Source organism: Styela clava, chromosome 8, assembly GCF_964204865.1.
Source record: "Styela clava chromosome 8, kaStyClav1.hap1.2, whole genome shotgun sequence".
In the NCBI taxonomy this organism is placed as follows: Eukaryota; Metazoa; Chordata; class Ascidiacea; order Stolidobranchia; family Styelidae; genus Styela; species Styela clava.
In genome coordinates, this window is record NC_135257.1 from 4,863,741 (window position 1) to 4,888,210 (window position 24,470).

Consider the following 24,470-nt stretch of genomic DNA (forward strand, 5'->3'; position numbering starts at 1 on the left):
ACACTTTACATCTGATTTATTGTATAGTTCAGAGGACATGTGTGAAATTGTATATACATTATACTACACTTTGATCAAGTACAATACTGATCCCATCCACAGAACCTGGTTCCGTATCAATACAGTCATCAATAAATAGCTGTGAAGAAATAGCTGTGTATTTTTTAATAACAGGGTTGCCTATTTCGAATTGAAATGATTGTTTGATACATATATATTAACCAGTTTAAGGCGTCAACTAGCGGAACCACCCCTAAAATGAGCACCAAAAATGTTGCAATTGAAAAATCTTGGTAGAGACGGTCGGGGAAACATCCATTGTTGACTCATCATTACCACAGTAAGTCGCACAATACTAAACACATAATGTCAGCTTTTGATTCATAAAACTAACAAAAAAATGTGTTTTATGTGTAATAAAGCTCAACATATTGGTTCTGCTGCCCCCTACAACGTGCCCCTCTCGCCCCCCATCTATCCTTTCCAACAAGCTATGAGTGACATTTCGGTATCTGAAGGGAGATATGGATATGAAAAGTTACCGCGGTGGTATGTAGATGCAATTGTCGCATTCAAATGTAATGGAACCATATATATAACCATCAAAATCTCAGACCCGAACAAATCTTTTTGAAATCTCTCTTTCAGATCAACAATAACCAATACCAGATCAGACATTAAGAAGGCATAAGTAATAATTGTATAGGCATAGTTCTAATGTAAATTCTGCAAAGTTTTTAGCGCAACCACAATGCTTTAGAGCAGACAACTCTGGAATTCTTAAAAATTTAGAGTTAGACATAAGGGAGGCATAGTGTCGCAATCTCACACCGCAGAGCACCACAACGAATCAGAAGGCCTTTACATGTTTAACCTTTAGATCTAAACTCGGGGAAACGTTTTGAAGCCCTTGTCTTCAAGGAGTATCCGTAAACAAGCCACTGGATTTGATAGTAAAGATGTAATACAAGCGATTGTCAAGAATAAGATAATAATAATATTGATGAAATTCAAAGTACTTTAAATAATATCAATAGATAATATCAACTTATATCTTTTTTCACAATATCATCGGTAGACTTAGCAATGTTTTAGTTGCTTGCATTAATAAAATCCTAGATATATGGAGAAGTATTATATATCCTTTGAAGTATGATAATAAAAAGGGTGCCGGCTAGAACTAGAAGCTGTTTGTATTTTCAAAAATTACCCGATATCGTGAGTAATTCACGACAAAACACTTGATGATGTGTGTATGTTTATTGTTCTTAATCGTTGGCGTTATATGGACGCTTCATCACATCCGCAGACTGACTAGTTTTCCGTGACTCATCATTATAGAAGCTATATCACTTTCACCGCATGCCTGAAATGTATACATACCCATTCGCTATAGGACTATCATTACACATCCAGTACTATTATATGTTAAACATAGATGCTATTAGTTATACAAAAAGCATTATTATAGTATGTATTTCCACAATATGGAAATTTTTCTCTTGATATTCATGATATTTCTATACACATCTCGTGAGATCCAAGGTGGAAATATCGAGACAAGAATCCACCAAATCCTTGAGCCATCCGCAACCGTTGATGTGAAATTCGGCATAAGTATGCAGTCAGATCAGTGAGTAACTTACTTGCGTTCTTTTTTGAAGCTATGCCATGATAATTTATACTTAACCGGGATTTAGCGAGAATGGTTCCTTCTTAACGATTGGAATTTGTTTTCGCTTATTTCGTCCTACCGGATGCGCTTAGTTTGGAACTTTGTTTTATAATTCATGTCATCTTTATTATGCTGTGTATAATTTAATAAATTTAATTGCTGAACTCATACCTTAAATTTATTTATGTCTATCACAGAACCAGAAAAGTTTTATTTGTCGGGGGAGCTGGAGGAGTCTTTTCGTGTCCCTTTTCTTATAACTCAGTGAACAATGAAACAGTGATATGCACATCAGCTACGGCTGTTGGTATGTATTGAATATAAAGTATTCCTATTGTTAATTAGTGCTAAGATTGTCTATTTGCGGTAAGTACTTTCAAAAAGCTCATTTCACATGTTGGATGCAAATGAATTCCGAGATGTGTAAATCCTAAATATTTTTACAAATAAATAAATGCTGATTTCATCTTTAAAATATATGCGTTACCCCAGTGCAATCCCTGGTTAAAATATCACCAACCAAGATTACATCACTATCTTCTCATTACTATCTTTTTTTCGTAAACCAATTCTAGCGCACCAAGTCCAAGATGTTTAATCAATAATCCAATTTAATTCGATATATAACTCGTGTGTGATTAATTTTAAATTGGTGTTGAAGGAACTAAACTCATCCGACAATTCTATTCTTCATAATAGTTTACTATTCCCAGGCGATCTTGCTGCAAAGATTGGATATGAAATGGCAAGTTTTTCACACGGCGCAGATGACTATCTGTTGGTAAGTGTGAAATTTCATCATATAATTGATTCTAAATTTCGTGAGGAGAATCTAGATTGGAAGATAGGAGATAATTGGTCGTTGGATTTTTTTTCCCAACACGGAAAAAGTACATTGTGTGTGATGATATTCATCATATCCAAGATTATATTTTTCACTAGAAGGCTGTTACTTTTATTCATGTCTCTCTGGGACTTGCGCACCGTGCCGTGGTTCCGGGAATGATTCTCAGCGATCTCATGGTCAGACTACGATACTATAAAATATATGATGATAACTGGTTCTCGTGTCCATATATTCGAGCGTAGTTCTTTTGGTAGCCACTTGTCAAACAACGGCGCATCAATTTTAGATTTGCGGCAATCAGCACTACTTTTCTTGTCCCGATCAACAAATAATTCAGAGAATGACTGGACAATGCCATACCTATTCCATCAGTGACGAAGTACAAACAGTGATACCATCGCCGTGTCCACGGAGTAAGTCTTGAATATAAATACACAATATCTAGAAATACATGTGTGCATATTATCCGGTGGCGCTCAAATCATTTCTTCAAAGTAAAAATTCAATTTATGCACAAAAGTACTGTGCTACAAAGTATACAACAAATGAAGCTACTTTTGTATAAAATTTGTTTGTTCAGGATGTCCACAGGGACTAGTGGCCGATCTTGTATTTGTTGTCGATGCATCGGGAAGCGTGGGCTCGACAGATTTCAGGAAGGGTCTTATTTGGATCATCACTATCTTAGAGATGTTCAGGTATACAGTTGTCACAATTTTTGTTGGGTGTTTTTTTCAAGTACTCAAGAATATTTCTATAATGTTCAACTAAATTGACGGTATTCAGTGGTATACTATACACGATATTAATGTGTTTCTGAGTTATTTAATTAACTCATGGATATTTTTCTCTCCTAATTAGCCGCAAAGTTGACGAAACTGTGTAAATGAACTCATGATGCATTGACAAACATTTAGGTATAGCATAATATGTTATGTCGTTATGATATAACAAATATTACTTGTTGTGATATAATGTATAAATAGTATCATAATAACGGGCCTCATCGATGATCCATTCATTGCTAATTCATCTATTTCAATTGTTTATATAATATACAAAATACTGTGGTGATTCATGTTTTCTTTTTCCTACTGCACAACAATCTTGAAGGTGGTATTTAATCATTTTCTATTTTTATTGGTCTATGATATTATATTATAAATATTTATTATTCTAAACATGGTATATTATTATTAGTTACGACATTGATCAGAAAAATCTACACGTCGGGTATGTCATATTCAACGGACTCCCTTATAGGATTGCAGAACCAACACAGAAAAGCTTTCATGAGCTCAAAGGTATTATAATTAAGTGAAAAACGCACAAAAACTACACGACACAGATAAATGCCGTTATGTAGTGATGATATTAATGAAGCATTTGTGAATGACTATTTATTTTATAATTCTCAAAGGGATTAAATACCACTGATTGTGTTTATTATTATTATATAAACGGATAATGATGAATATATATATAATGAATTCGACTTTTCTAGATGAGATATTGTCAGTACCATACAATGGCGGAGGTACCCGTACAGATAGAGCAATCGAAGCTTCTAAGGATGTACTCACAAATTCAAGAAATAAAGTCTCTAAAATAATGATAACTGTCACAGATGGGAAATCAAACGACCAAGAGTTAACAGAGTCTGCCGCGCTTGACGCCCGGTATGACACTTTTAATTCTTTTTTTTCTATTGGCGACAACTGTGAGAATCTAGCCCTACTACAATCTAGCCAACAACTATTGTAAGGATACGCTTGTATGAAAAAGTCTGATCTTGTGTAGTCGTTAGAAACGTTACTGGATTACATTTGTGATAGTGTACAGCAAGACTCTTGAATCACATAGGGAGTCATCTTTATTCTTGCTACATCATCCTTGCATGGTGCGCATACGGGTCAACTTGCTCAAAAGCATAGGGCAAGAAATGTAGTTTAGCCTCACGTTACTGCGACTGATATAGTTACAATTCATCATATTGTTGTTTTGCTTTTACATTTTTATCGCATTGTGCAATTGCAGAAATGAGGGAATCGTAATGATCTCAGTCGGTGTAGGTAGCGAAGTATCTACTGATGAACTACGTATCATTGCCACTGGTGATATAGACAATAGCACACGAGTTATGACTGTAACCAATTATGACAATCTTGCTCAGATCATCGACGAATTAAGTCAAGTTATAAAAGAAACTGCTGCGACCGGACTTGAGGGTAAAAATCTCATCTTGTTTCGGATACCACAAAAAAAGGATGTATTAACATTAAAAAGCGTCTGATGTTATTGTTTTAGGTGCAGAGAGCAATTCAACTACAGAACTAACGAATTGTCAGTTTGGATCATCCATTACAGCGGGGTCGGTGAGAAATTGTTTTGTAAAAATTCGCTTTCTTGTTGTCAGTGTTAAAACGAACGTTTAAAAATACAGCAAGGATTTTATATTGGAGCACCTGGTTCATATGACCGAGTGGGAACAGTTGTGGAATTTGGAAATATTAATTTGTTCCCTCGTAGTACATCAAGTGATCATTTGAATGACACAGAGTTAGCTTCCATGCTCAAAACGTCACGAAGCTCAATAAAAGATATGTATTTGGGTAAGTCGTGGGTGAAATGCAAAAACTGTCGTGAACGAGTTAATCTGTCGTTAGATGATTGTTCAAAAAAGAACGCTATACGTAAGAAGGCTTAAGATTGAAAGGTGTGGTAGAAACAAAAAAATACCAAATTTGTTCAAAACGTATTGTTTTCTAGGGTATTCGGTTACTTCTGGAACATTCAGAGGCGATGATAAAAAATGGATAATAACAGGGGCACCTCGATATTTATCTCGAGGACTGGTAAGTGTTGAATTAGTACTGAATTTTGAGTTATCTTTGCTCAGAATGATATTTGACAAAATGGAAAATAATACAGAAAATATACGGAATAAACCAATTTTATTACTTTGTAATTTTGTTCTTGAATGGCCCGAAGGCGGTTCGCACTTTACTTGACTTTTCATTATATTGCTCTCCTTCTGATATTGCAGATTTTGATATATCAAGAAGATGACAAAAATTCATACACTGTCTTACGTCCATCAGATCTTTCTGGAAAGTGGCAACTCGGAAGCTATTACGGACACAGTGTATTGGCGATGGATATAAACGCCGACGGATATGATGATCTTATTGTATCAGCTCCGCTTTATTCAAAGGAAGCTGGATACGATGAAGGGCTTATATTTGTCTATATGAACGATAGATCGACTCTGTTTTCCCAAGACTGGGTTAGTGGATTTATTATTGCAGTGTAACCTCCAATTTTATCATTCGCATAACATTCGGAGAATTTTTTTGAATCAAATAAAAACAGAAGAGACAATTCTTATATTCAACAAAGACATTAAAATCCAAATACGATTCGCAATCTATTCCAACATAACGGTACAATGTTCGAATTTATTTTTCAAAAATATTCTTTCGTCGCAGACGAGTCCGGGGTTTTCACCACTACTATTAGATGGAAGTGGGGTGTCTGGTTCCAGGTTCGGAATGTCCGTAGTTAATGCCGGTGACATTGATCAGAATGGTTATGATGACGTCATCATTGGCGCGCCTTTTGAAAAAAGTTCTCTGTCTGACGATGGTAGTGGTGCAGTGTATATATATTTTGCATCGAAGGATGGATTACAGCCTAGTATTGTGCAGGTAGATATGTGTTCGGTTATTAAATATGTTAAGTTTTAGTAAAAGATGAGTTAGCATGAAGGGGAGTGAAAATCGATGTACCATAAGAATAGATTCCATGAGAAATTAATAGTTTTGAATAAAATCAATTAGACCAAGTATATATAAGTAATGTGAGTTTTCAAAAGCAGATCTAAGAAGTCGGCCTTAAATTGAAATAACCTATTTCAACCTACTCCATAATATATCTAAATCCTTTGACACGTTTGTCGTCAAAACAAATATATTTGATTATAGAAAATATTGGGAAAATCGATTGAAGCTGGTGGACGATATTTCATCGGTTTTGGAATGACAATTCACGGTTCCGTAGATTTTGATAACAATGGCTATCATGATATCGCAGTTGGAGCGCCATCTAGTGAAAAAGTCATTTTATTGCGTTCAAGAAAAATTCTAGAAGTATCTCTGACTGTCACCGTGTTTCCAACTACCATCAACATAATAAATTGTGCTAGAAATTTGGACGCAGCTTGTTCCACTGTACGAGCTTGCATATCAGCGCGATACAAAAAAGATCCTATGTTTGGAGATTTGTTTGGTAAGTAGGTGTATATAGGTATTTATATCATAGCTGCAATTAGTTTTATTCTTTTTATATATATTTATAATAACGAAATATAATAAAAAACCAGAGAGTCAAATTTATTCGACGCAACGTTGACACTTTTAGTCATTTCTTGTCTATAGTAAGCTATTTTAGATGGTTATTCAGCAGAATTATAAGAAACTGTGTTCAGTACTTATGTGCTGAAGTTCATTGACGCTACTTTCAAACTGTTCCCAACATTGCTTTTTATTTTTTCTAACGTAAACTTGAGTGCAAAACTTGTTTTTAATCAATCTCCGCCATCTCTGTGGGTTGCTTTACATAATGTGGAGACAAACATAAACACGAGGTGTGTGCGTGTGTATGGGAAAAGTTATATATATATATATATACGTATGATATAGAGAGCATAGACAAATGATTTAATATTCCAGTTATTTTAATTCTTTATATACAACGATTAATATACTTTTTAGTTTATACATTTTTGATTTCAATCACAATTTTGTGCTTTATGATATTTTAGATATGGCGATGAACGTTACTCTTGATTCTCTCGTTGCGGACAACGTTCATAAACGGTTTTATTTCGTTGAGTCAAAATCAAGTGTAATAAACGTGGATAATATAAATGTTAGAAGTTTTTGGACTTGCCGACAATACACTATGCAGATCAACGTTAGTTTTATTTTACGAAGATTTTCGGTGTTTGTTTAAATAAATACTAAATCCTATACTTTCCAGGCATTCTATTCATTTTTGACTTATGCGCTAATGATTATGCCCGCACTGGCTATATATATATATATCTTTTGATTTCTTTCGATTTATGGCTCGACTAGGTCATTTAGGGTTGTAGGCAGGAGACAAGATCGATGTTTTTTTTATTTAATTTTTGCTGGTTTTTTTAGAGTCAAACCTAAACTCATGTTATCACCGTTTCAAATTTTTCCACCTTTTTCAGAAATTATTTTTTAATAATTTTATAAAAATACTGCACGAATCCACTACTTTATGTAATTGAAGATAATTTTGAAACAAAAAAACTATTGTTATTCAGCCTGATAATCTCGGAAAAGTAAATGGGGGAGGATTAGAAGTTACTCCTCAAGTTCGACTACAAGTTGATTTATCGCAAATCCAGAAGAATCAAATAATGTCGGGAGTGTTAGGATCACTTGATGAAACTTCTAAAACAACAGACTGGAGTTTCGTAAAAGGATGTAGCGGATTGAACGGTCGATGTGAACATGACTTAGAATTAACAGCCACTTTCTCGTACGTTTGTTATTTGTATTCATATTAGAATAAGCCGATATGGTAAGTACACGATTATCAACAAATCCAAGGCATTTCTAACACGACTTTATTGTGTCAAATAATACAATATTTGGTAATCCTGAAGTATGTGCACCAAGATGTCGCATAACTTGAACCCTAACCTGGTACACAACCTGAGTTCAGGTTGTGCGTCATCTTGGTGCGCATACTTCAGGAGGTCCGAATATTGACTAACACGTTATCGGTTTGGCAAGTTGATAGCTTGATGAGAATAATATTTGCAGTATTAGGGTCGGATGTAGACGATAAGAGGCCGCTAAGGTATGTCATTTCTGAGGCCTCTCTTTAACGCCACATTTGACGCCATAAAACTTCATTGAGCCATTGGCATTAGGCTTTCTTAATAGAATTTCCGGTGTTGTTCGTTGAAATATTATGGTACATTTTGAATTGTGTAAATACAAAACTTAATCACCTAAGTGGATTGGATGGTATAGTAAAATTATTTAAAAACATGATAGTTCGAGACTGCATGACGATGCTGCTCGGCTTCAGACTACCTTGCTTTAGGGTAAATACGGCACTGATTCTCAGATTCCAAAGTAACGATGATGACAACATGGCAGAATTTATTTTATGATATAGCGAAAAGACACCAGCGGATCCAATAATTCTTTCTGGTGAAAGTAAAGTAATGCATGTTAACTGTACGATCAAAAACAATGGCGAGGATCATGCGTATTTTTTGAAAGTCAACATTTCATCAGGGTACTTGACTGTGCATCAGGTAATAACTGCCACCCTAATCTTCGTATATACTTTATACAAAATGGGAAACCACATGCTATGTACTCGAACATAACTCTACACATTTTCCTACTATTATAAGCAATAATCTTTCAGAAATTAGCATTTTATTTGAGCTGTTTGGTTTATTTAATGCTTCACTCGAACTCATCAATTTGTGTTTACATGATTAAACGTTAAGCTCAGGTGTATCAACAACTACAATACAATCTTAAATCGACTTATCAATCGTAGAATAAAAATGGTAGTTTCATTGTCTTTCATTGTTATACCTTTATTCACATGGTTTCAAAGTCTGATTATATGTTGACCGGGTATACAGATATTAAAAATGTGTTTCAAACTACAAGGATATGAGTCGTTTTGTTATTATATTGTTGTAAAAAAATCGCTTTTCTGTTCAACTACTGAACCAATTGCTCCGAAATTTGCAGTGGTTGAAGCTTGTTGTTGTCGCTAGATGGATATCTTTTATTTAGTTATTTTTGTATTTCTCAGGTGACTGGATCTTGCGTTTCTTTGTCAGAGGCAGAGAGTGATCCGTATGCTGGATCTGCAGTTATAAAATACCAATCGACTGTATCGGTATTTAAAGATATGATGCTCTCGGGAGATTCCGTAAGATGTTCCTTTTATTTCTCACTTGTATACAACTTATAATATGCGTAAACTTGAAGCAATTTCTGGGATGTTCGATTCTCAAAAAAAAATTTGAATCAATCAATAAAAATAGCAAAATACCAAAAAAAAAAACCCTCCTTGTGTCAAAACATAGCATTCTTTCGTTATATCAGTAGTACACTAGGCTTGCACGTAATTTACGGATTTACAGAATTACGTAATTATTTGGAGTTACGGAAGGAAAGTTACGAATTACGTAAAGTCGTAATTATTGCATTGAAACGAGCTTTCTTCAAAGCAGTCAATTTCGTCGATTGCGAAAAATGAAAGCTCAACAAGTAGAAGAAGTTAGAGTTCCAGTATTCGCAGCCGTTTTTCTCACTTCTCTCTCTCTTGTTAGGTAGGTGAAGGAAGTCAGGACGCGTTGCCATTTACTAACCTATTATCAACTTCTCTGGCATGGCCAATGTAAATTATTAACGTAGTTAAGGGGGAAGAATTGAGTAGGGCCGTTTGACGCCAACACACCTGGTTTTAACTTCTCCCGTAACTTAACCGTAGATAAGGGATAAAATTGCGTTGAGACCGATTGACGCCAACACACCTGGTTTCAACTTCTCTCGCATCTTATCTAGCATGGCCATGGCCAATGTACATAATAACCGTAGATAGGGGGAAGAATTGTGTTAAGACCGATGGACGCTAACACGCACGGTTTCAACTTCTTCGGGTGAAATGACTAATGAACGCAGGAGATCAATCTTTCAAACATGGTCTATCAAACATTTGTATTCATTTTACTTTTATTTATTATTTACTTGTTCCAGTTTTCCGTTACTTATGGTATATATGTTCCGTTTCTATTTTATAGTCACGCGTTTAAATAGTGGGAATTCCCCACCAAGTGTGGATTAGCAATGCCTAACCATTCTTTATTGTTAATATCAACACTTGATATATGAACATGGAATATCATACTGTTTTTGGCTGTTTTATTTCAGACTTGGGGTATAAACAGGAAAATATCCATAACCTTTCAACACGACGATCTTGTGAAATTTAACGAAGAGCTTTCGCGACGAATTGGAACCAAATAAGCGAAAAGAGCGATTGATCACTCGCGCCAATACCTCGCCGTGATAATTAATGTCGCGCTTATCAAATAGCAATATGACGACAAAAGAGAGATTGCGTAATGATAATGAACCAACGCAACTTCGTCTTCTCGGCATCGGTAAAGCGATTGAGACGGCAGAGAAACAGCAAAACGACGGATTCCTCGCGGACCGCTAAAAATTTAACTGCTATCATATATAATCAAATATGAGCCAGTGTGTTCATTCTGTGCGAGATCTATTTTCCATTACAAAATCTTGATGTTCTGTTAACGGTTTTATCGTTATATATCAGTCCTGACTTGGCCTTGCTCATGATGTTTTTCACAATTCCTCTCAATATTTCGGCCATATATGATTAACTGTCTTACCAAATGCGGCAACTTATTTTGGTTTATCGTCGACTTGAATACCACCGGCACTCGACCAAACTTGTGTCAATCTTGGCCGATAGGATCGCCGACTTGAGTTAGCAAATAAATGTCGTGAGTGTAAAATAAATGTCACAAAATGAATTGTTTTGCGATATAACTTTGTATTTTCGGAGAAGGCATATCATATAAGTTCCATATTTAAATTATACTCAAATAAATAATATTTGATCTAAATTTATCGCAAATAATGTTATAAACATTCAGTCCGCGAAATGATTAAATGTGAAATGTAGCATGGTAATCGGAATATCGTCAATAAGTCGACATCAATAATTATTATTATAAAATGCTAACAAGGCAGTAATGTCGGATAATGCAGAAGACGCTGCAAAAACAAGTCTTCGTAGCGAGGAAATCGCAAGTATAATCAAACGAGAGAATACGCTCCTCGTTGATTAATAAATTAGAAACCCGTAATTTTTATTCAGTACTAAGGTGGTTTTAAAAAACTATCGTTTTCATAAATATCCGTATACCAGTGTCGGTAATGATAAAATAAAATTGATCGCATAAAAATGGGACGGTTAATTTGCGAAGGTGATAAAGGAAAACCAAAGCTAACACAAAAGATAAAAATCAGAATAAAATTAATTTGAATTCACTCCTTGATATTTGTATTTAACATCTGCCGCCGGCGTGTAGTACTGCCAAGAATATGAAAACCCAACTTCAATGTCCCCTTCGGAAAAGAAGTGGATTCAATTGGTTGTTATGATAGGTTTAAATGCGTGGAAAAATATCGCAATTACGGGGTCATTACGTAATTGATTTTGCCGTAATTACGGAATTGATTTTTGTCAATTACGTGCAAGCCTATAGTACACTATTATCTAGTGAGCACTCTGTCATTACTTAAATAAAAAATTGGGAATAGGTACTTTTTCAATAATTTGTCAGGTTTGGATATATCCTATCCTATTGCTATAACAATGTTATTGGCGTATGGACCAATGACAAGACAACCAATAACAATGTAACAAAATCCAGAGAGACATTCAATATTTCGCCTATGGAACCAATTGACCACGTTTCACTATATATAGTATATGCAGTTTACAAATATATTCCCGTTTAGTGTGATTTCACAATCTATTTTGACTTTTCAAAACTTCAATCGACTGCAAGTGAATCAGAACTAAGAATCAAAGTAAAAGTCTACTCGAAGTAAGATTAACACGTTCAATACTCAATTTAATATTAACTAGTTTATCGAAGTCCGTAACCCATTTGTTGATGCCAATCGGCTAATTTTGATGTTTGCTATTAGATTAAAATAACGCGGGTGATTTTCTAACGTTTCCTCATTTAGAATTTCCCGGAGAAAACTTGTTATAACATCACGAGATTTTATGAGCGTGTGAAATGGAGTAATCGTAAACAAACAGAATGCAAGAAATGAAACTTCTGCTGCTCAACCCCTAAATATAAATAAAAGCGAAGAAAAGTATTAGTTTTATTAAAAACCTCATTTAACATAATTCCACATACATTGGATATAGTTATAACTAGCAATGAAGGTAAAATCAATTCCTAAACTAATTCATATATATTGTGACAGTGCCGGTGGAGAAAATACAGCTTTTGACAGCAATCCTTCCAATAATGAGGTCTCATATTCGAGAGCACTACGATACAAGTCGAATGTTCAGCTGAACAAGTGAGTTAATAAAATGAATAATAAGTTGTAATAATGTTTTTACGCGACGTCATCTTAGTAAGTAACTTTGCAGCAACTTTTCATTTTAAATTTTCAACGGTAATCTACTGGCGACAATTAAGGATGAATATCGAATACAAGAGAGCAATGCTCAAATACATGGAAACGAAGACCAAAATACGAAGTAATATCAAATCAGTAGTACAGTATTACAGTACCGCTAGTCTGACCACCAGATCACTCAGATGTGATCACGGAACCACGGCACGCAATTTTCAATTTTAATAACGTCATCAAACAAAACTTCGAAGTGATAAACGAATCCCATAGAGCCCACAGATATTTTTAAAATAAATAAAAGTAATAGCCTTCCAGCAACAACAACAAGCTTTCATCACTAAAAATATTAAGGCAATTGGTCGAGTAGTTAAAGAGAACAGCGACTTTTTCACAACAATGACATAATAACAAAACGATCCATAGGCTCATTTCGTGTCCAATAAGTTTTATATAAGCAGAGAATTAGTTTGACTTAATATTCGAATACAATACAGTGGTTTTAAGCTGTAGAGCTTGGATGGTGAGTCGGTGACTTAACAATGATGCCGTTTACAGAGTCTCGAATCCAGAAACCGTGTTTTTCCACCCACCTGATGATCAGAGTATTACAACATTAAAGACATTGGAGGATGAGGTTCTTGGTGGATCAGGAAGTAATTTTTACCACAAGTATTCGGTAAAAAGCTTAGTTTTGAATTTAAAAAATTTTTCTGAATATTACACTTCATCTGTATCTGTTTGCTCTTATCCACACTTGAATCGCTATTTGTGCAAAGCTGATTTCACAGCAACATTCAAACAAAAACAACTATTCTGCTCGGCTGAAAAAATTCAATAATTGCATGGTCAAGAGTCAAGACTGACTACAACTTATATTTTCAAGATATACAACAGCGGTCCATTAGGACTAGCCAATGCTAGAGTCAAACTAAGATGGTCTGAGATGACACAAGAAAAGTATAACTTACTCTACTTAGTGGACGTCAATTGTCAGGTATGTTAAATAAGTTTGCTAAAGCTATTTGCTACGCTACCTTATATCGTGAAATCTCTAGTGTACGACACCACCTTATAAAGTTGTATTGCATAAACCATTCAAAACTATTATTACACAGACTATTTGTTTCATTCTAAGTGAAGCACAGTTATAATAAGATTCATTAATATTTGAATTTAAGTTGATTGATTCTGTCTTAAAAGCGTTGTGAAATTTTTAAATTATTTTATTGCTTGAATTCAACACACTTTTGAGGACTTATTTTCTGGATTACGAATTCTTACACATTCATTAAAACTTCAAATGCAAAATATAAAAAGACCGATGTGAAATATTAGATTTCATTTAATTGCTCGTTGGTAGTGCTGAAGCTAATAACTATTAGGAACAGCTTCACCATTTTTGACAGCCGGAAGGTGCTTGTGTTTGTGAAAAGGAAGGAAAAGCAAATAAATACAGAATTTCACCAAATCTCGATTCCCTTCGACCATACTTTCAAGAAGTGACTTTGGAATACCCGAGTGCATCAGAAGCGCTTGTTTCATCAAAGAGCGTAGTAAACTTACTTATATATTCTACAATTTTATCTTACAATTACTTAAAATTCTAGAAGCATAACCTTTTTTTAAAGTGACTTAAAATTGACTTCACAAAGTTCTCATCTTTCGCTTGACAAGTCAATGGGAATATTAATTAAATATAATCAGAATACCAAATAAGAATACTTACAATACAATACAGAATACTAATATTTGACATCAAGTAATTCGGGGTTTAATTAAGTATAAGCTTCTGTATTATTCATAGAACCGTTGATACTTTTTTCATTTGTAAGTGTTTGCAACAAAAAAATAACTTTTCTTCTTCAGAACTGTGACAACAGCATTTGTTATGAAGTAATCTGTGAACTGAGCAAAGTCGATGTGTTCAAACAAATTAGCGTAACAGCCTACTTCAAACCATGGACTCCGACTTTTGGAAAAGTAAGGAGGCTTAGGGTACCATGTATATTCGTATATGCGTAGATTACTTCTTTATGCTTCAATTCAGAGTTTTTCTAAATAACACAAGGTTATAAACCAATTGTAAATGGAGTAGGATCATTCATGAAAAAATTCAAATATAATACTAACTGTTATCTTATCAACCTTTCCATCAGTATATAAAATATTTTAACAACTACTATATAATGGATGAAAAATTTATCAGGAATTTACCAAAGTTGACGTTTATAGTTCTTTCAACCTCATTCCGGCAACTTCTACTCTTCAGACATCGAATACACAAGAAACGGTGAGATAATATTATATTACGGTAGCAATATTTTTCAGAAATATGTTACATAATTTCCTGTTTACTTAAGCTGGCGACAACAATGATGTCGTACGATCCATCCAACCCTCCTCCTGCTCCACCTTCGAATGCTGTAAACGTTGGGGCGATTATCGGTGGTATTATCGGGGGAATCATTTTGTTGATCATCTCAGTCCTGGTTATGTGGAAAGTATGTGAGATTTGCCTTTTTGCATTTAATTTGACTTCGAAAAAGAGGGAAATGCACTGTTAATCAGTAGATATTTATCAGGTAGACATTTGTTGTGCCTGTGCTCGCAGAATTCGAACACCTATGACATCCACTAGGCAGCGACTTTATTTAAGATCAGCAAAAATTGCAATAAAACTAAGGATGTTGAGAAGTCTGAAAATACTATGAGAAAATATAAAAATATTGTTCTTCTAAGATTTCCAACTGCAACTAATAAAATATTACAGTATAGTGAAAATAAATATCATCGAACAACTACTTGATTTTATCAAAAGGATTTATATATCCACGTTTTCCGAAAAGTCCTTAATTAACAACTACACAGAAATAGAAAGTTTTATTATATTATGCTACTTTCATTTTTTGTATGTATTTTTGTGGCACTTGTTTATCTATGTAAATATGTAATATTTATCTATGTAAACGCGAAAACATCGAGATTTTTACCACATATCTATTTTATTTATATTTTTAATTTACTGACAATGATCAAACGTGATTGCAGATTTAAACATACATAACTTTAAATATGCAGGCTGGTTTCTTCGAAAGCAAATACGGTAAAATGACAAGAGAAGCCAGAAGAACTATCAGAGAATCTCAGAGAGGAAATATCTCAGACTACGTGTACGACAATCCAGTGGCGTCTAATCCTGAGTTAAACAAAAGCACTGGAAAACTTTACTAAAGAAACTTTACCAAACAATATTCAAACCCGAGTTTTCTACATAGATATTGTCTCTGCTGCAATTTACATGTATTCTCCTTTAACCCACATGTGATGTCATATAATAATTGTAAATAATTAGTAAAACTTTAGTGAAAATAAGTAACAGTTTCCACGAAGTTATCGTATTGTTATTTGTTGCAAATGCTACTGGATTTTAAATCACCTTGAAGTCCTTTATCAAGTTGGGCTGGGATCAGTTGACTCTTGATCGTATATCATCACTTCATTGCAGTATGGTGAGTGAAATGGCATCAGAAATAAATCGATAATATATATATATATAAAATAATTACGCATTTCGTAAAATGAAACACGTTGAAATAAGTTATTGAAAATAATATACGTATAATCATGTTTTCTCTTTGTCGTAAATTCCATATTTAACTTTCAATTCTTCAAATTTCTTTTTGGCATAATTATAAACTTCATATTCATATTTCATGTCCTTGGATTTCAATATTTTTATTGCTTCATCGCTTAAAACTTCATGCTTCTTTGTCTTCGTTATTGTTGACGTTCTGCTGTTTTTTTTCCATTGACTTACTGCATCTAAAAAATACTCTGGAAGCAATCTTTGCAGAAGAAGCAAAGTATTTTCAAAGTCCTCGAGTAAACCAATAAGAACGTAGTTCTGATTAATATGACGTTTTGCGAGGTCAGCGCTCTCTTGTGATGGGTGATTGCATATTTCATCAAAGCCGCAGAAGTACTGTCCCACATAATACAAAAAATTTGTGTTGCATAAATCAATTTTTTTCAAGACACAATCGTTGATGTGTGGTAAGTCATCTCTTGGGTTTTTAACCATTGCTTCACCGTCCCCGTATTTAATATAATTATAGTGTGAAACAAATCTGTCAATTGGATCTCGAATAACGTTGATGTAAATGGGCTGCAAGTGGTGATATTTCTCGAAGTCCAAAAAATGAATATGTCGATTGTAAAAAATAGGAGGCTGGAGTTTTGAAATTTTTTCCAGTTCTTCCATCATTTCGTCATGAGCAGGATGATCATGTTCGAAATCACGCGATTCCAAGAAGGTATATTTATATTTATCAGAAAGTCTTCTTGCGAGATTTAATATTGAGCGACTTCCGCATTTCCCAATTCGGTTGTAAAATATCACCCTCGATCGTGATTTCCCGGGCTTAAATTGAATAGGATGTCCATACAAGTCGACTTCATTTAATGTTTTATTTTTCGAACGCTCACTGTTGCCATTTTGATGTTGTTGAAAATAATATATGACTGATATGGCGAAAAATATAATAATGGCTATGTACCGATAAAGTACCCTCATATTATCTAGATTTCTGTCATATAAAAATAACTATTAAAATGAAATGGAAAGGTAATCAATGTATAAACTTTGATGTTATTTTAAATATATTCGGCCAACGATAGATTTGAACATATTTTATGAATTATAAAGTACCTTTTTACGATACAAAATGACACCATCATATCACAACAGCTTTGCTATATCAACGATCATTAGTTCCGTTTATCAACATTCTCTGGAACACCGAGTAATCCTGTTTTATCAGTCAAATATAATGACACGCTGTCTGGAATAAAACCTAACAGAGCCATAGCCAAAGTTAGGCTATAAATCCATTATACGACTCCTTGTTCAGTGCCAACTCATGAAATATTCCCATAGTTCGGTGAATTCTCATGATTTGTTCGTGTTACGCAGATAGTTAATATTTTATTATACATAAATGTCTCCGTTTTGCGACCACAAACAAAAATATTTATTTGTAATATAAACTCATAGGCAAAGCATTGCGCGTTTCTGACTCACCTCACTCTAAGTTCTAAGGTAGGGTTTGCTTTCGTCGACTTGGAAGGAGTTAAACACAGTCGATGTCGTTACACATATCAAGTTACACACTATATACATAACTATGCTTTTGCCTGCACTATATAAAGTCAAGGAAACCTAAACTTCTGCTTCACTAATCTTACACGTGTGACTGCTATAAAAATCAGCTTATGCTGCAAAGCGTCATTCTATTAAAATCATGCATCGACGATCGACGAGGGTACGATGTTCGTGATTTCGCCCCAGGCGAACTATAGCAGTCGATCTAGTTTAAGCAGGCCTAGCTTAGGGCGACTTTGTATCGATCATTCCAAAACGCAAGAATAAGAACAGTTACGCCACTGACTTTTTGTAACAATCATGTGTGATAACCCTGTCTGTTCTTACTTTCGATTGCGGTGATCGACAGGCTTGTCCATGGGAATGGATGGGACGGTACACATTTGTATTTCCCATGGGACACGAAAACCGTACGATTTTCAGGGAAATAATGGTAAAACATTTCGTTATGGACTTTGTGTCCATATGTTTGAGCATAGCTCTCTAGTTAGGTAAAAAGAGCAAAACATATTGAGTAATAACAATATACTTGCTAATATACACATGTACAATAGTTATGAATATAAAGTTAACGGAGTCCGTAAATTTTGTTGTTTTGCATGTCTCTTCGTACATGTAGTCCTAGTTAGACGCTAAACCTAAATTTAACATTTTTTATTGAATTGTATTCCAATGGGAATCTCATGGGACGGGAATGGGACCGATAAATATGCCCCGTGGACAAGCCTGGTGATCGATAAACATAATTCGTGAATTACTCTTTATGCCTCATTTAAATTATAATAAAAGAGCATGTACTATATATAAAAAGTCTAATAATGCGAATCGTTGTATATATACAGGCGCAGGTGCAGGTGGTGCGCAAGTAAGCAAACGCATTTTGACTGCACAAACGCTGCATGTAGATTCATGTACATGTATGACTGAATAAATACAGTTGCAACAAAACAATGCTGCATAATATGATCAGCCCATTTTAAACCTAAAATGGCTTGCCTAGCTGCTATCTGTTGGCTACAGAAGTCGTTTTTCTTTATTTTTATTGTGCAATTATTAACATGCGTTATGGGAAATAAAGAGATTAAAAATATATAAACAAAATTACAAACACGAGCAATGGCTCACAGAAGTGGAAGATGAGCACGAATGACTCAACGAGTAATCCAGTCAGCGAATTACAGTCGTAAATAGGGAGAAATATAGAATAATATGAAACTGCCTAGAAATAAATACATACTTACAAAAGAAAAACAATAGACTTGAAGAACACAAAGTAAAGTCATATTATATAAGAGCTAAGATGTATGTAGAGATTTTGAAGCTTCAAGGAACAATGCGTATAACAGGTTACCGATTGATATTCGAAAAAAGGAGTTGGTTGTAGTGACCAATAAGCAAGAAGCTTGGCGAATCTTTATTCCGTGCTGTAAAGACGGGCTAGTTTGATATATCGTACTGTTTTTTCTGATATTCAAATTTACGTTTTGCGTGATTATAAACTTCATATTCAGCGGCCATGTCGTGATATCTTAGTTTATATTTCGATTTTTGTGACAGAACATCGAATCTATACGATGCGGTGTTCATTTTGGTTTCTGAATGGTCTTTCCAAACTTCTAGAGCTCCAGAAAAATAGTTCGGTAGAACTTTTTCAAAAAGTTTGAGAGTATTTTCGAATTCTTCTGTTATTCCAATAACTGCATAATCTTTATCAATATGCATCTTTGCCAATTCGACACTTGCGCGTGAAGGCTTGAGACATATCTCATCCAAACCACAGAAATATAATCCAGTGTAAAATAATAGGTTGATGTTACCGCACACTCCGATATTTTTTGTTACGCACACATTTATGTCAAGTTCCCAAATCTTACTCGGATTTGTTTTAACATCCCGAGCTTTTTCTCCATATTTCATATAATTATAATGAGATATAAAACGTTCGATGGGATCTCTGATGAGATTGACGTATATTGGCTTTGAATAACCAAATTTTCCAAAGTTGATGTAATGAATATGTCGATTGTAAAACGTCGGATGCGTAAAATTTGAGATTTTTTGAATTTCTTCTAGTACTCGGGGCCGTCTGGGTCGTTTATGTCGGTAATCTGACGAAGCCGAAAATGTGAAATTGTTTCGATGAGCAAGTCTTCTAGCAACACTCAGAAGAGATCTGCTGCCGCATTTTTCGAGTCTATTGTAAAATACATTCTCATTTACTTCAAAAGTTGATTCAGGATTGATTCTTTTGTTTTCAATAGAGACGTTCCTATCCCAGTGTGGTGATGAGTTGTTACCACAGTAAAATAGCATCAGGTAGAAACACAAGGCACAAAAAGATATAGTTAATTTGTATTTTCCGATCATTTTCCATGTATCCTGTTGGGCTGGGGTACAAGTTATTAGGTGAATGTGAGAGTTTAACAAATACAGCACGAGGAAAGTTTTTATTAATACAAACAGTTTCATATATCATCAACGCGTTATAGATGAGCAAAGCGACAGGTATTTCTCATATCCAAATATTCTTCTGCAGAGTAGTAAATTCTAAAATCCAGATTTGATACAAAGCTGCCCGCTTTCCATCTAATATCTGGCTTCGTAATACGTCGCTTTGAGACTGTATGCTTCACTTAGCCCTCCAACGTACGAAAATTACATTTAATATCTAATTTCAAAATCTGTTGATAAACTAAGCACCCCCCACCAAAGGTATATTTAAATAAAAAAAATATTCCAATGATTTTCATAAAGGCAATAGACAATCTTCAAATACATATTTTGCTACACATATTGATAAAATGATCAAATTGGGTTGATCACAGAAAAACTCAACAATGAAAAAGGATTGAAGCATTTCCAGCGAAATGTATCAACGTCTGATAAACATGACTTAAAATGACGAATACGCCAGCATTACACCTATAACTGCACCAATCTATTCAATATGCGCTATGGTCTTCATAAAACAAAGCTGCCTATTTGTCAGCACTTTGCACATTCATGTCACGTGATATATATACAGTAGCGTAGCGACACTTCATGTATTGATCAGGAATAACAACGGTATATAAAACATATGTCAGAAGTGTCAATGCGTGATGTTGCATAATATAACACTATTTCAATGAAATGTGGGTATAGAATATTGTTCCGAATTTCGTTGCACTTTCTATTGCTACTGTAGCGTTTTAGAAGCTGCTTTAAAAAGTGTTGTCAATGACGACACGGTAAGAGAGTTATGGTATATCATATTAGGATTCTAAACGTACTTGGCAACAATGGTATAACTAGTTAGCACCAAATTATTTTAAAACAATAAAGCCACGAAAGCCAAAACGAGGTAGTATGGGTATGCAATCTGTCACAATAGACTACGGCCACAAGATGCGCAATTTTTAATTTTGATGACGTCATTGAAAAAATGAATCGCATAGAGCCCACAGGAATTATTAAAATAAAAAATGAAATAGCTTTCTAAAGAAAAATACAATCTTTAACCACTGAAAATTTGAAATCAATTGGCCGAGTAGTTAATGAGAAAAGCGATTTGTTTTCATAAAAAGAAAAATACTAGGAAAGGAACAAAAGAACAACATAATAGATTATTTGAAATAGAATATTTTAAAAAACTCCACAATCTGACAATACAAACAAATTCAAAATAGAGAATTCTGGCGAGCGAACAAAACCTTTAAAAAAGTTTAAAACAAGATGAGTATCATGTGCCCGCTCAACAACACGGATTCACAAAAAAAAAAGCTTGTTAAACAAGGCTTGGGCCAGAAATAAACACACAAAAAATAGGCGAATAACAAAACAATCCATGTATATTGTATACATTTCGTGTCCAATTGCCGTTGGCAGCAACGGGTCAGTGAAAACGAAAAGAGATTTTTTCGTAACAATGATACTAACATGAACAAGGTCAACAACATAATAACAAAACGATCCATCCATATATACATTTCGTGTCCAATTACCGTTGGTGGCAGGGGGTCAGTGAATGTCTTGATTTTGATCCGCACGGAATTCGCACCCGCGCAAAAAGTAATCAGCGTGTTGTCGGAGAGTTTTGTTATGATTTGAGCAAGGCAGCAAATCGTCCTGTCATGACAACAATCATTGCGTCCGGCGGAAAATGTATGGTACCGAGTATCAAATTATTTTTAGAAGTTCTTCAGTTTTAAAAGTCTGTTTTGAGGAATTTTGATACAGGTTCAATTAATTCATGGAATGTTCCCATTCACAACAATCAATCAATTATTCCGACCCCTCTAACATGAAATACGACAATATTTTACACACGTCGTGCAAAATTGACATATTAGTAAGTGCATACATGCTTTCATCAACGCAGGTTATAAACTTCAACACCGCAAAAACTTCTATCTCTACATGAACGTTTAATCAAATTAACGGAAACGAGTAACAAATTGATCCAAATGGCCGAGGAGAGCGATAAAATAAACAAACACATTGTACACAAATGCACTGCACCGAGCATGCGATTCTGAACGTTGGATTGTGGTCATCAATTTAGCGCCACTGGGATATTAAAAGGTAGTTACGAATTTTTAGTAGCTTACACGAGCATCATGTCACACGTCTTTACAATGTATGACCTAACAACGGACTTATTATAAACAAGGATAGATATCTCGGGTGTTTCCAAACTTAGAGGATGGTAGATATTTTCTATTAGATATAAAACTATTTATAACTTATAAAAATGTGGTATGTATTTGACTGACCATCTGCCCTGGTTTATATATATATACGCCACTTTCTGGATATTCATTATCCATTACTGTAATGCATTACTTTTTTTGAATTTGTGTTGATTTTTTGCACGACGAAATAAACGTATTGTCGATTCAAATTATGGGGTGTTTGAAATTTTAGGGGGGTTCGCCCACTACAGGGTAAGGGATTCACTGGTCATAATGACTATTGCACCAATAAGAAAATCAATTCGGTTTTGGCAAACAGCTTGTGGTACGTTAGTCAACTAGAAAGCAAAATTACCATTATTCAGCAGAAGTAAGTGATATGCGAATCATTTAAGATCGGTTTTTTATTTCATTTCCCTAGAAAGAATTATTAATATGAAAATAAGAAATGTCCTGAACTCAACTGTGTATAAAAAAGTTATTCTAGAAATGTAGGTATGCCCGAGTTGAAACTTCGTATTTTAAAACAAACCTTTACGTCTAGCTCTCCTCACAGTCCTGTGCTGCGCCGCTCAGGCAAACAGCGATCAAGACATGTTGATGATACAAAAAAAGTTTAAAATCCATGCCGTTTCATTACTTCAACACCGAGTCCGAAATAGCGGTCTATACGTGGTATTGATTTTATATGAAGACAAAGATCATTGTTGCTCTAGCAGACGGGGGCGAGGCGGCTTTATACGCTGACTTGATCGTGACACTACGAAACCAAACGGGACATTCACTATGCTCTCCCTCCAACTCACATCCCGGTAATTTAAATATGACATTTCACAATTCCAAAACCAAGTCTTGGGTAGAAAACGGCCACTAAAAGCGTTCAACAGGATTCCATGTGCTCTGGATATTTCTTCAATATATATATATATGTACTGTATAACGACACTAAATATACTTGAGCAATCAAAGTAGTCATGAACACGTTCAAGAATGATGATGACCACAATCCCACGTTTAGAATCGCATGCTCGCATTGCTCGGTGCAGTGCATTTGTTTACAATGTGTTTATTATATCGTTCTCCTCGGCCATTTGGATCAATTTGTCACTCGTTTCCGTTAATTTGATTAAACGTTCATGTAGAGATAGAGGGTTTTGCGGTGTTGAAGTTTATAACCTGCGTTGATGAAAGCATGTATGCACTTACTTACTAATATGTCAATTTTACACAACGTGTGTAAAATATTGTCGTATTTCATGTTAGAGGGGTCGGAATAATTGATTGATTGTTGTGAATGGGAACATTCCATGAATTAATTAGGCCTGTATCAAAATTCCTCAAAACAGACTTTTAAAACGGTAGAACTTCTAAAAATAATTTGATACTCGGTACCATACATTTTCCGTCGGACGCAATAATTGTTGTCATGGCAGGACGATTTGCTGCCTTGCTCAAATCATAACAAAACTCTCCGACAACACGCTGATTACTTTTTGCGCGGGTGCGAATTCCGTGAGGTCAAGCGTTGATCCGTGTTGTTCAAAATCAAGATATTCACTGATCCCCTGCCACCAACGGTAATTGGACACGAAATGTATATATGGATAGATCGTTTTGTTATTATGTTGTTGACCTTGTTCATGTTAGTATTCTTGTTACGGAAAAAATTGACTTTAACCCCTTTGTATTATTATACTGTTGAACTCAATGAAAATAGGTCATTTTGTCCTGTTTCTATATGATGATTTGTACCTTTATGTAGCGGGCTCTATGTGCCGAGAAGATTGGTGACGTGTTTCCGGCCTCCGTACGAGAGTTGGGAATAATAGTGTTTTTGATGTTT

The 24,470-nt window shown here is 34.7% G+C and overlaps 3 protein-coding genes across 3 annotated transcripts; 1 reads left to right on the forward strand and 2 right to left on the reverse strand.

Annotated features, from left to right (window-relative positions):
* The first annotated feature begins 1,381 nt into the window (after positions 1 to 1,381).
* On the forward strand, positions 1,382 to 16,345 carry LOC120346114 (integrin alpha-2-like). The gene is made up of 27 exons (XM_039415768.2): positions 1,382 to 1,633; positions 1,873 to 1,982; positions 2,389 to 2,456; positions 2,809 to 2,935; positions 3,103 to 3,220; positions 3,723 to 3,826; positions 4,027 to 4,201; positions 4,560 to 4,750; positions 4,830 to 4,897; positions 4,966 to 5,134; positions 5,292 to 5,377; positions 5,569 to 5,808; positions 6,011 to 6,229; positions 6,506 to 6,809; positions 7,345 to 7,496; positions 7,879 to 8,096; positions 8,745 to 8,886; positions 9,405 to 9,524; positions 12,152 to 12,240; positions 12,635 to 12,733; positions 13,349 to 13,469; positions 13,677 to 13,787; positions 14,200 to 14,346; positions 14,660 to 14,773; positions 15,000 to 15,083; positions 15,154 to 15,294; positions 15,872 to 16,345. The coding sequence occupies exons 1-27, from the start codon at positions 1,473 to 1,475 to the stop codon at positions 16,022 to 16,024; spliced, it is 3,831 nt and encodes a 1,276-aa protein (XP_039271702.2). The 5' UTR covers positions 1,382 to 1,472; the 3' UTR covers positions 16,025 to 16,345.
* Positions 16,346 to 16,415: 70 nt separating this feature from the next.
* Positions 16,416 to 17,953, reverse strand: LOC120346115 (uronyl 2-sulfotransferase-like). The gene has a single exon (XM_039415772.2). The coding sequence runs from the start codon at positions 17,364 to 17,366 to the stop codon at positions 16,416 to 16,418; it is 951 nt and encodes a 316-aa protein (XP_039271706.2). The 5' UTR covers positions 17,367 to 17,953.
* Positions 17,954 to 19,391: 1,438 nt separating this feature from the next.
* On the reverse strand, positions 19,392 to 20,267 carry LOC120345970 (uronyl 2-sulfotransferase-like). Its single transcript, XM_039415593.2, has one exon. The coding sequence runs from the start codon at positions 20,265 to 20,267 to the stop codon at positions 19,392 to 19,394; it is 876 nt and encodes a 291-aa protein (XP_039271527.2).
* Between the last annotated feature and the right edge of the window lie 4,203 nt (positions 20,268 to 24,470).

Coding starts and splice junctions, on each gene's coding strand:
- LOC120346115 (XM_039415772.2), bottom strand. CDS start 17,366: ATGAGGGTACTTTATCGGTACATAGCCATTATTATATTTTTCGCCATA.
- LOC120346114 (XM_039415768.2), top strand. CDS start 1,473: ATGTATTTCCACAATATGGAAATTTTTCTCTTGATATTCATGATATTT. Junction 2,936..3,102: donor ACCATCGCCGTGTCCACGGA/GTAAGTCTTGAA, acceptor TTGTTTGTTCAG/GATGTCCACAGGGACTAGTG. Junction 9,525..12,151: donor TGATGCTCTCGGGAGATTCC/GTAAGATGTTCC, acceptor ATTCCCGTTTAG/TGTGATTTCACAATCTATTT.
- LOC120345970 (XM_039415593.2), bottom strand. CDS start 20,267: ATGCTATTTTACTGTGGTAACAACTCATCACCACACTGGGATAGGAAC.